The sequence below is a fragment of the Lepisma saccharinum genome, chromosome 4 (genome assembly GCF_977018435.1).
Source record: "Lepisma saccharinum chromosome 4, izLepSacc3.1, whole genome shotgun sequence".
Classification (NCBI taxonomy): domain Eukaryota; kingdom Metazoa; phylum Arthropoda; class Insecta; order Zygentoma; family Lepismatidae; genus Lepisma; species Lepisma saccharinum.
Window position 1 is genome coordinate 60,852,046 of NC_139232.1, and position 17,766 is coordinate 60,869,811.

The 17,766-nt window shown below is 37.0% G+C and overlaps 1 protein-coding gene across 1 annotated transcript in view; it reads right to left on the minus strand.

The window, feature by feature from the left end:
* Nucleotides 1-17,766, minus strand: part of LOC145986495 (ATP-dependent RNA helicase DDX42) — a 53,770-nt gene that overhangs the window by 28,980 nt on the left and 7,024 nt on the right. Inside the window, exons 3-7 of the mRNA XM_083120571.1 lie at nucleotides 16,765-16,912; nucleotides 16,575-16,672; nucleotides 8,230-8,332; nucleotides 5,224-5,364; nucleotides 3,959-4,115 (exon numbers count right to left, since the gene is read on the minus strand). Of these exons, the coding sequence (XP_082976697.1) occupies nucleotides 3,959-4,115; nucleotides 5,224-5,364; nucleotides 8,230-8,332; nucleotides 16,575-16,672; nucleotides 16,765-16,912 (647 nt within the window). The remainder of the gene's footprint in view (nucleotides 1-3,958; nucleotides 4,116-5,223; nucleotides 5,365-8,229; nucleotides 8,333-16,574; nucleotides 16,673-16,764; nucleotides 16,913-17,766) is intronic.

Here is a 17,766-nt window from a genome sequence, read left to right on the forward strand (position 1 = left end):
TTGGTGCGTTGTGCCGGCGCTACAGTCGTTCAAAAAAGCCCGTTTTGCCACCTGAATGCTGGCCACCACACACAACATTTGATTGCATTGGTGACGTCATATCCCATCGTGAAGCGATGCGTTCCAGGGTTGCCAGGAACACACATACTCTGTGAAAAATGACATAGCTACAATCAGCCACATTATGTACCGTAAAACAAAACAAGAAAACACGTTCTGTAACCTAACAGGAAGTAAACAAACGATACGAAAAATAGTAGAAAGAAAATAGAATTCAAGTGGAAGTGGTCATATCGAATTTTGTCTCAGCTTACATGTCAAATATTTGTAAATCTAGTTACCAAGTTGGCATCTACAATATCCACTTCGTCCTTCTGATGGTAATTGTCTGTGACACACTGAACAGATGACAAAATAGAAATGAAAGAACTCAAAATTCCAAAGGTAAGCAACACATAATATAATGTATATTCAGAGCATTATGAGGCAAGTGGCAAAAATGATTGAAAATACAGGGATATAACTAGTAGTAATACAAGCTCTGAGACGACTATGTGTTTATCTATGCACCGGATACACATGTAATAGTTTGCAAATGTGAACAGAGCAGTATATTCGTTACTGATTCATCATTACGTTGTTACTGTGGTTGTACGTGTTTTAGCCGTAATGTAACAACGTGAACCTCGGATACTTCCGTTATCAGCACAAAAGTACCGCAAAGCATTTGGACAGAAACCTGTAGATATCAACCTTGCAACGAAATTTGCAAATATTTGACATGTAGTTGGGCGTAAACAGCCACGTGTAAGCTGTAAGTCCAATAAAATTTATTGTTGTTGATATTTTAGATGTAGGCTGAGACAAAATCCAACATTGACATTTCATTTTGAATACGTTTTTTACCATTTCTCATATCACTGGTTCACTTCCCCCTTCCCCTGAGATGACTGCTGATCTTCTGGCTGGTAGGCTATGATGTTCGGTCTGCTGGACGCGTTTCTCGCTTCGTTTTACAGCGGTTGGTAGTTTGTCATTTTTCACAAAATTTGTGTGTTCCTTGCAACCCTACCGTGCGCTGTTTCGCCGCAGATATGACGTCACAGGTACTATAAAAGGTTGTGTTGGGTTGCCAGCATTCAGGCGGCAAAACGGTATTTTTTGAACGGCTGTAGCGTCGAATCGATGCACCAACGAGAAAAATGTTACTGGGAAAAGTTGTTTGTTTTGATGTCCTCTATTCGAATCTGTGGTCCGTGGGCGCCATTAAAATGACACCCTGTATATATTCTTAATACTAGAACATTGTGCCAATTTAATTTTTTTTTAAATAATTATAAATGTAGGTAGATTAAGTCCAGCTTGGCATGTATTTACTTTTCACTCAAGTTTTCACCACATCATGTGGCTTCATCAGGAGATAAGACAAAAATAGTCAAAGTTAAAACCTGGGGAAGGTAAGTTTGGTTAAAATTAGGGCTGAGCCGATACCGATACATCGGTATCGGTAAGTATCGGTTGAATTTTCATCGCAGATACCAAGGTTTTTGAGTGACTAGAGCCGCCAAGAGAAACAACTCATTTGTCAAGATTTGTCCTTTTCAAAGGTCCATTCACCCTTCCGTTGGGGTCCCTCAGGTATTACATGTACATTTCCGAGATATGCTGCATCCTTCTGGGAAGCAGATGTCAAAACTAACGGCAGGACTAAAGTGAACGTGTTGTGAAAAAAAAATTGGTGGTCAAAGCTATGTGGAAATAAAAGAAACCATTCATTGCCAATTCTTGCTCACAAACTCATGGGTAAGAACATGGATGTTTTTAAAACCAGCATTATTATCATGTTAGGCTCATTCCAGAGTTCTTGGGAAAGGGATGAATGTCGCTGTGGGAGGGAGGGCTGTGTTCGTCTTGTGCTCTACCCTTATGTGTGACCGCTGGTCGATACCGACACTACAGTGACTTGCTTTTATTGCAAATGACAGAGAATAATGGACAGCAGAGCATATGCAGAACCGGGCCAAATGAGCACTAATAAAAATGTCTGCATTTTACGTAGAAATTTTCAGCGAAAAATGCAGGCTCGACCAGGACATGAATCCGGGTCTCTGGCATACCGTGCCATTGCTCTAACCACCCAGGTTCGTGTCCTGGTCGAACCTGAATTTTTCGTTGAAAATTTAAATGTAGTACATCTCCTGTGGCCGCGGTGGCTCAGTCGGTAACGCGTCTGACTACCATGCTAAAGGTCCCGGGTTCGATCCCCGGCCGGTTCAAATCCGGGAACTTTTCTAACGATGGAAGCGGCCCCGGCGCCCACCCAGCGTGGAATAACATGGGTACCTGGGGGAAACCCTGGGGGGTAAAGGCGGTCAGGGGCGTGATGCTGATCACATCACCCCCACTCATGACCGGATCAAGAAAGTGTGGGGCGTTACCCCCACACCCCCTATACGCCTTCATGGCGTGGTGCTATGCACAGGGGAGCACTTTACCTTTTTTTTTTTTTTTTACATCTCCTGTGTGTACTTAATCTACAATGTCTGCATTTGTTTATAGTTTTAAGTCGTTTTCCTCACTCTTCAGATTAATCCAAGTAACAAGAATGTTGTTTACATGAAATCGGGGGTCATGAAATGAAGCAGGGATACTTATAGTAATCCACAGATTTTTCTCTGTAACTGCAACATTTCAGAAACTTCTTCTTCTTCTTTTTGCATCCTGTGGGGGTAGAAAGTAGTTCACATAAAATATCACAAGGCATTTTAAAGTGCTATAATGCGACATGAGAATAATTTGGAAGTTTTTAAATGTCATTAATAGAATGTGATCTGATGAGCTTTATGACTCGGTAACTAGCCTTTGTTATTTTAAACTGGAATTATACAAGTATCGGTATCGGCTTGGCCCTAGTTAAAATTAACTGTATAAAAGAGAGCTGAGTGTCCTGTGTCACTGCTTCCAACTCCAACTCATGCTGGCAACTGACTCTCATCCAACATGGCTGCCCGGCTGTCAGGAAGTGATGGCAGAACTTCCTGTTAGCCATTTGTCAATTATGAAATGGCTGTCATTTGTTCATCTGGATTCCATACAGAAACACTGTATTCTTTTGTTGGTAGTACTTTCCAATAATAATTGCCATCCTGTATGCTCATTTAAGGTTCTACGATGGTAAATGACAGTCTTACATTGAGTTCAATTTGCCCTCTTGCACTTTCGATAAATTTGGTTTCTCTAAGTCTAAGTTTTTAATTCAAATAAATGCTTTGATAAACCTAATTTTTGTTTGTTTCCTTTAATATCCCGTTTATATTACTGAATTCTCGTGCAAATGTTTCTCTTGGTTTGTCCTATGTATTGCTTACCACAGCTGCAGATACAAGAGTATATTCCAAAGTTTGTAGTGGAGTTATCCCTTCCTTCTTAACTGTGTTTAATATACAACAGGTTTTATTTCATGGTTCGGTGGCCAAATTTAAGTTATGTTGTTTGAGTAAAAAGTGTAGTCAACTTCAACCTGGTGAAATTAAGTACATGCCAAGCTGGACTTCTTTTATCTAGTGAAATGATGGCATGTGGTGTAAGTTATGCCTTATCCGTAATTATAAAATGTTCAAATACAGGTATGCACTCTCAAGTCTACCAGAGCTTTGGTACAAATGTAATGATAGGTTTGTTTAGGACACAATCAGAATATTAAACAGTCATCTAATCACGAAATCCATTTTTACCACACAATTTTGGTGCAGACTTGATAAAAATTTTGAATCTTGCAAAATGCATATCATAGGAGACAAACACACTACATCATTGCATTGGCTATATTGGCAATTACATTCAAATTATAATTTCTCATAACACCAGAATCTGCTGATACTATACATCTGTGACAATCTAGCCCTAAAGTATATTATTACCTAATATATGAAAACCTAGTTCAACATGATAAACTTACCTATGATGTCCCTTCCACCAAGGGCTGCAGGAACTGCTTGAGCCTGTATAGGTGTTGGTTGTGTGTACTCAGACTTCCTCACAGCCTTTATTAAGGGCTCATCAAAGCCAAAGTGAGCAAAACTTGTCACAGGATGTGGGGGAAGAGCTCCAGTCACCTATTAGAAGTTCCATGCAAAGTATTTTATTAATTTAAATTTGTTGAAAAGACAACTTGAAATTTAAACATTGTACCTTATAGTGCTGTGTTTTGTAGTCACCCAATGTTTCAATAAATAAACAATGCTCCTCCAGAAACAGTAAATGATTCTTCATGTAAAATCACAAGGATTTGAAACAACCTAGTTAAACACGTAAAAAAGGATTGAAACTTAGAACAGTGTCAGCATCATCTGGAGTGAACAGAATCAACAGGATTGAATGTGGTAACATGGACAACTGTGAAGAACTTTAGATACATGCATGGCACATAGGTAGAAGTATGTTTTAAAACCACAAAAGAACTGTGTTGTTAGTTTTTCTATAAAATGTGCCAAAACAGATTTATACATACAAGGCTAGTCAGTTGGTGATGTAACTGTTGTAGTCACACCAGGCACTGCACTCTGAGACCCCCTGCACGTCTGGCCATTGCCTCTTTTCCCTCTGTTTTTGAAATTTTATTTTATTCAATTTAACTTCAGTGATTCATATATATATCTAATGATGATTAATCAAACTTTTCCCAAATAGCCTTTGCACACCATTCTACGTAAATAAGTTACTCACTTCTTCGGAAATATTTTGCAACAGGAGTGTTTTTTCTAAACATGTAAAGCAAGCAGTACTCTTACAGGCCACACTAATTAGGAAAAAAATGTTTGTGCTCTGTCATAGATTGTGAAAAAATAAATTATACAAATAACTTAACAGCTCATAAATTCTATTTTCACTTATTTATCAATGTAAAGAATAAATAGAAGGAAGTTTCCAGTAAATGAACCGATTCACCTTCTGTGTGTGATGATGCAAAACAAATTTCCATAATCATTTATTCCCAAGCATTCTTTGTAGAAATAGCAAAAGTAAATAATTCTGTACAAGTATTAATAAATATATGACTCTCCAGGAGTCATGAGTTTTCTTGAGTTTGTTTTTAAGTCAACTTTGTACACAGTAAGGGTAACTAATTGTGACTGGACCTACAGTTTCAATTGAGATTCGAACCACTATTGCCTTCACCGGGTTGAACTGATCTACCTCATCAGTAGTGGAATAGATTCTTACCTTGACACCAAGTTTCTGTCTAAGTTCATCAACTTGGTTCTGTGTTAACGACTGAATCTCCTCGTGAACATTGTAGAAATTCTTTTCAAACTCAGTGTACTCAATTGTAGAATGATCGATCGGTGGTAATGGATCTATCTCCTGAAAATAAAAGAGTTGTCTGTGTTAGAACATGTTGTTTTCTTTGAAAGTAAACTTCATATAACCAAATATCTGTTACAGATGTGTATGATAAAATAAAAATAACCATTACTCACAAAGATGAACAGATTTATTATCATAATACAATACACAATGATACATTGATTATGTCTTTTAAGGGGATTAAGACTAAATGTTTTGCCTTATTGGGACACACAGGAAATGTAAAAAGTGGGGACATAAAACTAGGGTTTCATTGTATTTTCTATTGAAATACAGTGAAACCCCGATATTACGTTCCCGCATTATACGTTTTCCCACTTAATACGTTCATCCAGTCAGGCCCCGGCAAAAGGCCGCATTAAATAATAGGACATTCACCTCGATCTTACGTTCACTCTAACTCCCGTTTCCCGCTTATACATTTTCCGAGCTGTGACGATATTTTAAAATTTGGCAGAAACCTGTTTTGTTGACCACGACTTCTCCCTGCTTTTTCTTGCTTTTGCAGCTGTTTCATTCACCACGCATCCTTGAACTTCCAGATGTTAGGCTTTCATGCGAGTGGAGGGAGGAAAGGAACGAAGAGGCATGGTCTGTGGACAACTTGCATTTGTCGCACATTCCTTGAAAGACAGGAAGGGACAACGACACTTCTTGTAGGCCCTGTGAAGAATAAATGGGCCGATCCTTTTGCCTAAGGATCAGACAACAAGTGCACTACTGCCAAACCGATTCTACCTAAATGCTGCCATCCCTAGAGTTTGGACATGTGCGTGACTGAGGTGTCTTTGTTCACCCTTCCCCTCCACAAAAACGCAAGTGGAAAATTGACAACGGGACTCGTTGCCCACTCATTTAGGGAATCCTTCCTAGTTGACGGGAACGAAAAAAAGAGGGGAGGGAGCTTGTTTCATGTTTGTAATTTTTTCCCTTTCTTCTTGTTTACAGCGTTGGAAATGGAAAATAAGGATTTGCCATACCTGATAACAACTGCACTTTCTCTTCAATGGAAAGTCGTTTCGATTCCTAAGGAAATACGATTGGATCTAAGCCTCGCGACAGGTTAACCTTGCAGCAACTTTTCGCATATATAGACCCAAACGTGCACACAGAAAATAGTTCCGCTTCAATACTGCAGATTTTCTCACTGTCTGTGATATGAATACCTCGGCGGTTAAGGTGAGACTGGCACGGGGAGGCTGAGTGCTGTTTTAGAGTGGATTGATACATAAAACCTGCTGCAAACTTAACCTGTTGCTGGCTTAGTTCGATTATTTCTAATCTGAGGTTTTTTCACTAACGCTATATAATTTGGTTATCAGAATGAAGCTGAAAACGCACAAGCTAAAGTGATTTTTTTTTCTATGAGCAGACTGACGTAAAAATATTCTTGTCAAATTAATTGTGTGGGGGACGGGCGGGGGGCAAAGTTTGGATAAATGTATTATTCTACGTGAGGTAGAGAATGTTTCTCTATGCATATTACGTGACTTGTGTGCTATAAAGTGACGGGGCTAGGAAAAATGTGTGAATAAACGAGGGGTGCAGCAATATTTTCTGAGGTTTTTTCACTAACGCTATATAATTTGGTTATCAGAATGAAGCTGAAAACGCACAAGCTAAAGTGATTTTTTCCAATGAGCAGACTGATGTAAAAATATTCTTGTCAAATCAATTGTGTGAGGGATGGGCGGGTGGCAAAGTTTGGATAAATCTATTATTCTACGTGAGGCAGAGAATGTTTCTCTATGCATATTACGTGACTCCTGTGCTATAAAGTGACGGGGCCAGGAAAAATGTGTGAATAAACGAGGGGTGCAGCAATACTTTCTGAGGTTTTTACACTAATGCTATATAATTTGATTATCAGAATGAAGCTGAAAACGCACAAGCTAAAGTGATTTTTTTTCCTATGAGCAGACTGACGTAAAAATATTCTTGTCAAATCAATTGTGTGGGGGACGGGCGGGGGCGAAGTTTGGATAAATGTATTATTCTACGTGTTTCTCTATGCATATTACGTGACTCATGTGCTATAAAGTGACGGGGTCAGGAAAAATGTGTGAATAAACGAGGGGTGCGGCAATATTTTCTGAGAGCAGCCAAATAAAGTGCGCATCTAAATGCCATCAGAATGCGGGTGATCTAAGCTACCACATAAAGTGGCTCTGGAGCTCACCCAGCCGAAAATAATTTTGTACCTGGGGGCAACCTTGGTGGGGAAAGGCTGCCCAAGCATGGTGCTGATCACATGATGTCCTACATCCCCTTTATATGCATCACGGCATGGTGCAAAGTGCATGGGGAACTGTACCTTTGCCTTTTTCTCATTTGAAGGGGGGGTTAGCTTTCTCCATGCCCCCTACGGTATCATCACTACTCTTTGCTAGTATGATATGTATGATGAAACTAGCAGAGAGAAGGGGGGAAACTTTATGTCTGATATTCAAATCACTTGGATGACTGCAGACATTACTTGTAGCACAAAGCACATTTTTCACTGTACTCTCTTGCATCAGTCCTTATTGAATCAATCTTAAATCATGAATAACTATAGAATTATTGTATGTTGTGATTTTAATGCTGTTTGTACAAAGTGTTTATAATAATTCTCCTTGAATTCAGAAGGAAAGTATGATGCAAATTCCATCAAATATGTATTCTAAACATTCTCACTTTTATTATGTAAATTATTGAGGTAAATTTGCAGGCTGTCTTTTTAGTTATTACATGATAAACTCTCACGGATTTTATATCCAATTTAACTTTGATGTTGAACCTTAGAAAAAAAAAATACTGTAGGAAAGATACACATAAATATGTATTGTAAATTCTAATAGATAAACTTAAAGACTTTTGTACCTTTGACTTCTTAGGTGCTATGGGGTTTCCATCTTCATCATATTCTATTTCCAGATCAGATTCTTCATCCACTACACCTGCTTTAGGATTTTCTTCCATGTACCTGCAAGCAGGGTTATGTGTGTTTAATATGGTTCACACACAGCACATGATACAGTGCATATTATAAGTATTTATTTATTTATTTATTTATTCTCTTGGATGGCGAAGTTAAGGCACAAGCTGCTTCTTACACCTAACCATCTCTACTTTACATTTTACAAATTGAGTTGAATATCTAACAGTTTGCGAAATATAAAACATCAAAATACCAAAGAAAATTTTAAAAAACACAAAAATACACATATATACTGCAAGAAACATAAAAAAAAGCATGTACAGCATGAACACACACACACAACAAAAATACTTAAAATACAGAAAAGTCAGTCGGTGTTTGTCCTACAAATTTACATCAAGAAAGGTTTCATTTTATTGTCTTTCCTTATTTTTCAGTACTGGTAAGTTGCCTCCAGAAGATAATTTCTTAATTTTGATTTGAATTGGTCGAGAGAAGAAGAGTTTGTTATGTCATTAGGGAGGTCGTTCTACGCTCTGGTGGCAGTAACCATGAAGGAATTTCCGTAAAACACTGTCTTGTGGGAGGGAATTGTGAGCAAGGAGTTGTTTCGCGAACAGGTAGCAAAGGTGTGTGCTGCGCTTAGGGGTTGATTGATTGATTGATTGACTTGGTGTTTTAAGTCCACTTTATGCACAGAAAGGCTAACTGGGACTGGACCTACAGTTTAAAGTGGGATCCGAACCACTATGTGCCACTTAGGAGTTGAAATCTTGAAAGTAGGTAAGGGGGTTCTCTTGAATGCACTATTTTGCAGAGTGCTGTAAGAGTGTGGAAGCAACAGCATGTTCAAAGGTCAAACCAGCCTAGATCTTTGAAAGCTGGGGTATCAAGTAACAATCGGGAGCCACTTTGCTTTGACAAACTGCAGAGCAACACTGGAAAAAATAGCACACAAGATTGTGAGTAAAAGATAATATTTTTGAAGGGTTTAGGCATTTTTATAGAGCATTTTCTTGTGCATTGAAATAAATCCTGGCTATGCCCACTTTAAAGTGCGACACAGACTCTAATAATAACACAAATAATTTTCATTTATGCTTTTCCTTATGTTTAGTCAATGAATGTAAAAAGAACAGCACATCAATAAAATAAATTTAAAATTCCAATATCTCACCAATCTTTGGATGCTTCATAAAGAACAGGAAGGATGGAGAGGTACAAGATGTGTCAGTATGAATTTCGGTATTTTATTGATTGTGATTTATTGTTCTGAATACAGTGGAACCTTGACATTAGGTTTTTCAGGGGACTGACCTGAAAAACTTAAAATGCAGGAAAATATTAAATGCAGGAAAATTTTATATTTGGCTATGTTGGGACCATCAAGAATGAATGTATAAAGCAGGAAAATATAAAATTCGGGAACGTAAAATCAGAGTTCCTTTGTATTTACGAGGGCTGATCAACAAAGAGTGAGACTGATTTTTTTTGCACAGCACCATGTATCGTCGTTACCTGTTTGTAATGTGAATATTGGGCAAGATGGGTTTCATACGTAATACCTTTACATGGCAGCTTCATCGGATCCATTCTTTGGCAGCAACGCTCTTTGTTCTAGGCACTGCATGCATTTAGCATAAATTTGTTGTTTAAATTATTTCTCCTGTAGTCTACAGTTATTAAAAGCATAAACAGTCTTTCGTTGTGACGTTTCAGGAGAACACACGCTCCTTTCATCAGACATTTATTTCTAGTTTGATTAAAGATACAGTTATAACATTGGTTAAAAGTTTTAAAACCAAAAAGAATCAGTTATACAATGGATGTTGTCAATGTTACATTGTTGTAATATAGCAACTTAACTGTGAAAAACAGTCAGTTTTATTTTTTTTTTTCAGATAAAAATTTTCGATGACTTCTTTTAATATTATTATTTAAAAATTATGGCAATTCAAAATCATCATTGCTTTCACAGATTTTCTTGATGTTTCGCGTTGCATTTTCTTTTTCACAACTAGAGTAAGCCACCATCTTTAAAATTTAATGTAACGGAAAACATCAAGAAAATCTGTTAAAGCAATGGTGATTTTGAATTGCCTGATGATATTTGGGATTCATAATTTTTAAATAATAATAATAAAAAAAGTGATCAATTTTTTTTTCTGAAATAAAATTAAAATAGACTGTTTTTCACAGTTAAGTTACTATATTACAACAATGCAACATTGACAACATCCATTGTATAACTGATTCTTTTTGGTTTCAAAATTTTTAACCATTGTTATAACTGTATCTTTAATCAAACTAGAAATAAATGTCTGATGAAAGGAGCGTGTGTTCTCATGAAACGTCACAATGAAAAACTGTGTTTTTATGCTTATAATAACAATAGACTACAGGATAAATATTTCTACGATGCAAGCAAGGCGTACATACAAGAAAAATTATTGATGCTTAAAGCATACAGCCACAGAAACATATGAAAACCTGCACCAAGCTTAAGGTGAATACGCAATACCTTGTGTCACAGTCTTTCGGTGGTTCAAGGACTTTCAAGTGTTAAGCAAGGTGGGCCTGGTGTTTCCGCATCTGCTGTCACACTGCAGTGAGTGCCAGTGAAGATCGGCGGATAGCATTACGTCAACTGAGTGAAATCTTGGTAATTTCATATGGCGGCGTCAGTGTTGGTGACACTGAGGAGGCACATTGCAAACAAACGACTACAACTTTGTCTGAATGGTCGGTGACTTCTTCATGACAATTGTAACATGGATGATAATTCCAATCCTTTTTCCCGTTAAAAGCTATTATTACCATTAACATGGCTGCTACACTTTGTATTTAAAACTTTCCCTCTGTAAATTTTCCCCCCTTGACATATTATACCTCATGGGTAGTTCCTAAAACTACCAATAGAGGACATCTGTATTTATTTCCTGATCAGGCCCTCTATCGCCGTCAAAGAACTTTACAACTCCGCGACGAGCGACAACAGTTCTTTCTCACACTCCTACCTCTCAAACTTGCATAGCTGCACTTCGTACTGTTAAACTTTTCATCATAGTTCTACGATACGCTTTCAATCACAAAGGCATTAAACTCATGATTCAGTCTTCATATGCCTCGGAAAGATTTTGAAAGTATCAGATACTCATTTTTACAATCCAGTCTTCATCAATACAGAGAAACTAGTACTCACTTTTATCCGCAAAGCTGTTTTGTCTTTATCGGTTAATTTCAGTGGCCACTGCCACCATCCTCGTTGGAACTTGCTGTACTGTTGATTCGTGCGCGTCTTTTGTTTGTAGTTCTCTGGCTGCCGCTAGGTGCGCTGTTGTTAACTGTGTGTCTCGGTCTAAAACATCGCACCGTTTGCAAGCTTTCAAGAATTTTACGTCCAATCGATGCACAAGTAACTTACGTTCGTTCCGTTCGTATTCCCGTAATTCCTTCACATGCGAAGGTTCTGTATTCATAATTGGGAAGAGAGAGACGCGGTAGTATTTAAATACGGAGAAACTAGAACTCACTTTTATCTGGGAAGCAACAGTACAGCAAGTTCCAATGAGGATGGTGGCAGTGACCACTGAAATTAATCGAAAAAGAAAAAAAAGCTTCGCGGATAAAAGTGAGTACTAGTTTCTCCGTATTTATATACTACCGCGTCTCTCTTTTCCCAATTATGAATACAGTCTTCCCGTTGCTAAATTAGATGCCCAAGTACCTGATTGTAGACTAAGGATGTACGTGGATGAAACATAAAAGTGAATTTGATCATCCCACGTAGACCAATTGTTGCCCGTGGATGGTATGGGGATTGAGAGCTCAACAGACACGTTTCAAGGTATGTTATGATTGTGTTCTTAACAAGTGCTGCAATAGTGAACTTTTACATATCCTTTATTACGACGTGGTCAAAACATACGAGGGTCATCCAGAAAAAAAAAGACCGTTTGGTTATACAAAATAAAAAACACAATATTTATTGAAAAAAAAAAACAATTCTGTTACATACCTGAAGCTTCCTTCACTTCTCTACATAATCACCTCCTACATTTAAACATTTGACGTATCTGGGCACGTACTTCAGAATTCCCATGTTATACTTCTGCCGCCAGTTCATTAAGCCAGGTGGTCACTGCATTCACACAAAAGACCGCTCGCGCATTTCCGCCAAAAGGCACTACGATCAATGCAAATCGTTATTGTGAGACTAAGAAAACTACGGCCATCCAAAACAGGAGGCGAGGAATGCTTTCTGGAGGAATTGTGCTTCTGCACGACAATGCCCGCCCTCACACTGCTGGTGCAACTCAAGAATTGCTGGATCAATTCGGATGAGAAATTTTTGATCATCCACCCTATAGTCTGGACCTTGCTCCTAGCGATTTCCACTTTTTCCCTAAGCTGAAAGAGTTTCTGGACGGTAAACGTTTTGGAAGTGATGAAGAGTTGGAGAATGCAGTGACCACCTGGCTTAATGAACTGGCGGCAGAAGAGTATAACATGGGAATTCTGAAGCTCGTGCCCAGATACGACAAATGTTTAAATGTAGGAGCTGATTATGTAGAGAAGTGAAGGAAGCTTCAGGTATGTAACAGAATTGCTTATTTCCAATAAATATTGTGTTTTTCATTTTGTATAACCAAACAGTCTTTATTTTCTGGATGACCCTCGTACATGTGTGTGTGTGTGTGTGTGTGTGTGTGTGTGTGTGTGTGTGTGTGTGTATATATATATATATATATATATATATATATATATATATATATGGATAAAAGCAAGGAGGGCCAAAAGGGCTAAGTAAAAATCAAATAAGGTAAAAGGAAACACTCACCGGACAGTAGGAAAATTCAAAATTTTCGCTAATTTATAGCATCATCGGTTCCGTTTCCGTCTTCTGTTTCTTCTCACACCGATGATGCTATAAATTAGCGAAAATTTTGAATTTTCCTACTGTCCGGTGAGTGTTTCCTTTTACCTTATTTGATTTATATATATATATATATATATATATATATATATATATATATATATATATATATATATATATATATATATATATATATATATATATAACTTCCTTGACAAAATTAAATCAAACCTTCGTATGCAACATTACCAGTCATGTTCAATACCAAGTGCATTCAAAAAGGACGTAGTTTGTTTGCGGATGATAGAACTGTGTTTACAACCAAAAGTAAAATTTTAATGCTCATGAAGCTATATGTAGGATACGGCAAAAGGCAAATATAGCTACATTCATCGCAACGACGAGAGATGTTAATGTATAAGAAAAGCCAGACAAAAATCCTGTAGTATACGGTGCAAAATTAACAAGAGTATTTTGTCACTTCCTCTCTTGCTTTATCTTGAGAAAGTAAATACCACATTTTCACCTTGAGCAATTAAAGGCAGAATTAAATTGTTTGAAATGTTCCGTTGATAATTTATACTTGTGTAATTTTATCTTCAAATTAATGGAAACTATTGGTTGCAAGTCATGATCGTACACGTGTGCAAACAATTATTGGTTTACTTTATATAAAAATCGTTAGCATGATAAATTGTCTGTGATACATAAGCAGCAAGTACAAATATATTTTGTTGTGTCAATATTTTAATGAGAACATCTGCCTATATTTGTAATAAACGAGTATTGAATGAAACAATAAGCTAATAATTTCATGAATAGATTAGGCTTTGTGGTGCAATAGGTGTATGGCATAAATCTTGGTGGTTAGTGTAAAAGTATTTCAACATTGCAATTGAGGGAGTCATTTTTACATTTTGTTACATACGACAACCCTAAGGCAAGTACAATTTTGTGAATGGTGTTCTTTGGTCATACATTTTCCCCTCGGATTCATTTTGGGGCCCAGTCAATGCATAATCTTCCAGCAACCAAGGAACACGTTTACTAGGGCTGAGCCGATACCACTTTGAACTGATACTGATACTCTTACAGATTCCAACCAATACAGATACTTGAAAATTGCAATAATTAAAAATGTGTTCAAAATACTGATCAATATTGGTGTGTAAATATTTTCCTGCAATTATATGGTTCAAATTACCAAGAAATTTGCTTTTGGAATATTCAAGAATTACATCAGAATAAGAAATTAGATGTTACGTAATTTTCAAAATAATTTCATGTAAAATTGCTGCAAAATAAAAATAAAGTTCAAATTTCACATAATTTCCAGGATAATTAGACTCTGCGGAAGTGTCGCGTGGCATTTTTGCGAACCCCGTGAAAGACCAAAATGCCGGAAAAGTATCGGTTGGTATTGCTAGATGAATTCCAACAGATATTTTCTGATACCGATACATCAGCATCCGTATTGGCTCAGCCCTGACGTTTACACAATGCACGACCTCATGTGGCAAAACATGTCATGGCATATTTGATAAAATTCAACATCACCTGTGTACCACATCCCCCTTATATTCTCGACCTAGACCCGTGACATTTTTCTGTTCCCTGCACTTAAGTCAAATCTACGGGGGCATTGTTTTGCGAATTCTCAAGCAATGCTGAAGAATTGTGAGGCAATTATCAAGGATCTCGCAAAGAATGGCTTACATCATGTGTTTGCAGACTGGCAGAAACATTGTCATAAGTGCACTCACATTGAGGGGGACTACTTTGAAAAATATCATGTGACCCTTCCACCAGAGCAAAAACAGCACAAAAAAATCAGTCCCACTCTTCGATCAGCCCTCGTAGATATATATCAGTGTGTCTTTTTCCACTTTGTACACAGCAATGTTTCCAATTCACAAATGTGGCCCTAGGTTTGAAACCAGCAAAAATAGAAAAGTTTGAAAACGGTAAACATCATGGCACCCCATTAAATTAAATTATTGTTAGTTTGCAAAGAAATGGATCTGAAATTTTTCTTGCTCTCTTCAACCAAAATATGAGCATTTCTGTAAGTCACCTCAAGTGTATACCTATTATTTTTCGTGACAAGGTAATTTTAATACATATAAAACACTGGGGAAAATGCACATGATATCTTTGAAACTTTAAATGCAGGAGCCTGGGACGTTTGTTTTTTTCTGGATACTGAACAATAGGTAATTTTGTTTATATCTTTTTGGCCAATCAGTTTTATAACCTACCAGTTTCACCATGATTGTGAGTGCAGAAATGCATCAATATGTTTCCTGCAAACACTAGTCTTGCATCTCCAACTTGTTGCTATCAAATTGCAATTTGTTTGTAATCTTCCAATTCAACATGCGGGTGTCTACAATTTTGTAAAAAAACATAATTCCCTGACTTTTTCAGACCAAGACCAAAAATTTTCCAACCATGCCATTCACGTAAATCATGTATTTTAAAATGTGTAAGAAGGTCACTATATTTTAGCTAAACACCACACTTAGAATCCCACTAAACCAAGTTTTTAGAATATTCGCTTCACGTGTAACAAAAGAAACTGAATAGAAATTGACTGTTGAATAGGGTATCAGGGGCTTTTATATAATGCCTGCCTTATACTGACTAATGGCTAACAAAGAATTCTTTTTGTACAAAATAGCATGACAACTATAGCATAATAATACATTGTTATCAAAAAATTTAGTAATATTTTGTATATTTACCAAACACAAGTCAAATCTTCCAACAAGAAATTGGTAAATTCCAGCAGCCATTTGCTATAGTATATTTCTACATGAACATAGTTCACGACACGTCTCCTTTTTCTAGAGTATTTAATACACAATTTCTACTGTAAGTACTGTATCAAACTGAAGTATAGTTTGTTCACAACGAATTTAAAATTTCTTGCTTGTCCTATTTTTCTCTGTTCAAAAACCTACTTCTTAGTAAGCTACTACAAAAATGTTGATTTTTTCTCCAGATAAATTGAAACAGTAAATTTCCCTGTCATTTCCATAACTTTTCCAGGTTATCCAGACTGGTAGATCCATATATCACTATTCCCAACCAATTCTATGCTCAGATATTAATTCTGGCTAATTGCAACAATGAGGATGAATGATAAATAGGCGAAATCAATGAAGGGATACTCACAAATAACACCAACGTACAAGCCGAGATTTGAACTTGGGAACTTTGGTAGCAAGATCAAAAGTCAATGCTCTTAGCCACCAAGCCTGCAAAATGCATTATGGTGCACCTAAATGTTATGTTATTCAGTAGTTACCAAAGGGTGACCAAATATCTAAGGCTGGTTTCAAACCATGACAAACACATGGATCAAAACTAACAGAACATATTGAAACACAATCACAGTAACACATTTACCTATAGTATGATTCTTCGTCATCTTCTTCCTCAATATCATCTCTAATTCCTTTCTTGATTTTCTCTTTTTCATCTACCGTTACAGTTTCTTTCTTCACCTGTTAAAACAGAAATAACCAATTATTATCAGATATAAGAACTACAAAGCAATATAAAACATTCCTTACAACGACATATTAACATACAATACCTGCATTTCTATCCCAGCCATGTACGCATCTAAAGGATCCTCCTCGGAATCTGACTCTGCTGCCTGCTGGCATGATGGGCTCCCAGGAGCAGGAATATATTCCAAATTGGAAGGATTTGCTGACGATTCGTCGTCTTCATCAAAGTACCTGGAACAGAAAAAATTTCTGCCCTACATCTAATTTTAAACCATAGTTATACCAAAAAATTATGGTGTTGTCAATGGCATTCTTGCTAACATTCAGTTTACTTTTGAAACAGTAATGTAATTTACCCATATTTATAAAAGCAACAAACACTTCACTAACAAAAATACAGTGAAACCCTGACTTCAAGTTACCATATAATATGCATATTACTCCTGGTCACAATACAGCAACACACAACATCAATATCAGACAGCCTCTTATATAATGAAAAGATTCTCACTGACTATCGACCAGGTGAGATGTGGAAAAAATTCCAAGCTTTTGAGAGCTAATGTCACTCTCATCTTCAGGGTAGAAATTAGCATTTCCTCCCTGTATCCACAAATTCCCTGGTTGATAGCCTGGGCATTCGTCGCCAGGAAAGCTCCAAGACTTACTTCATCCTCGTATATACTTAATATTTAACAAATATTCGGTCTTTGTTACACTTAATTAAATCAAATTCACACATTCTGGTAATCACAATTCAAGTACATCAATAAGCGTTTGTAGTTAAACATGATCCAGTCAAACCGAAATATTGGCTTGTACAAAAACTTTTGCACTTGTAATTTGAAGTTCAGAGGGGAAAAAATGCATGTACTGAAAGGAATACCTACAACACTAGCTAGTGTCATTTGATAACTCATGAATGTAGTTACATACAATGGAGGAGGGACTATGGTAGTCAAGGGCCTCCCTAACCTCTTAATTTACATTAAATGAAACAAGGATTATATCAGATATGGTATGTTGTCTTTGCTGGTTGCAAATAACGAATGTGAACGTCAAAATTTGAAATTCTAGTATCAAAT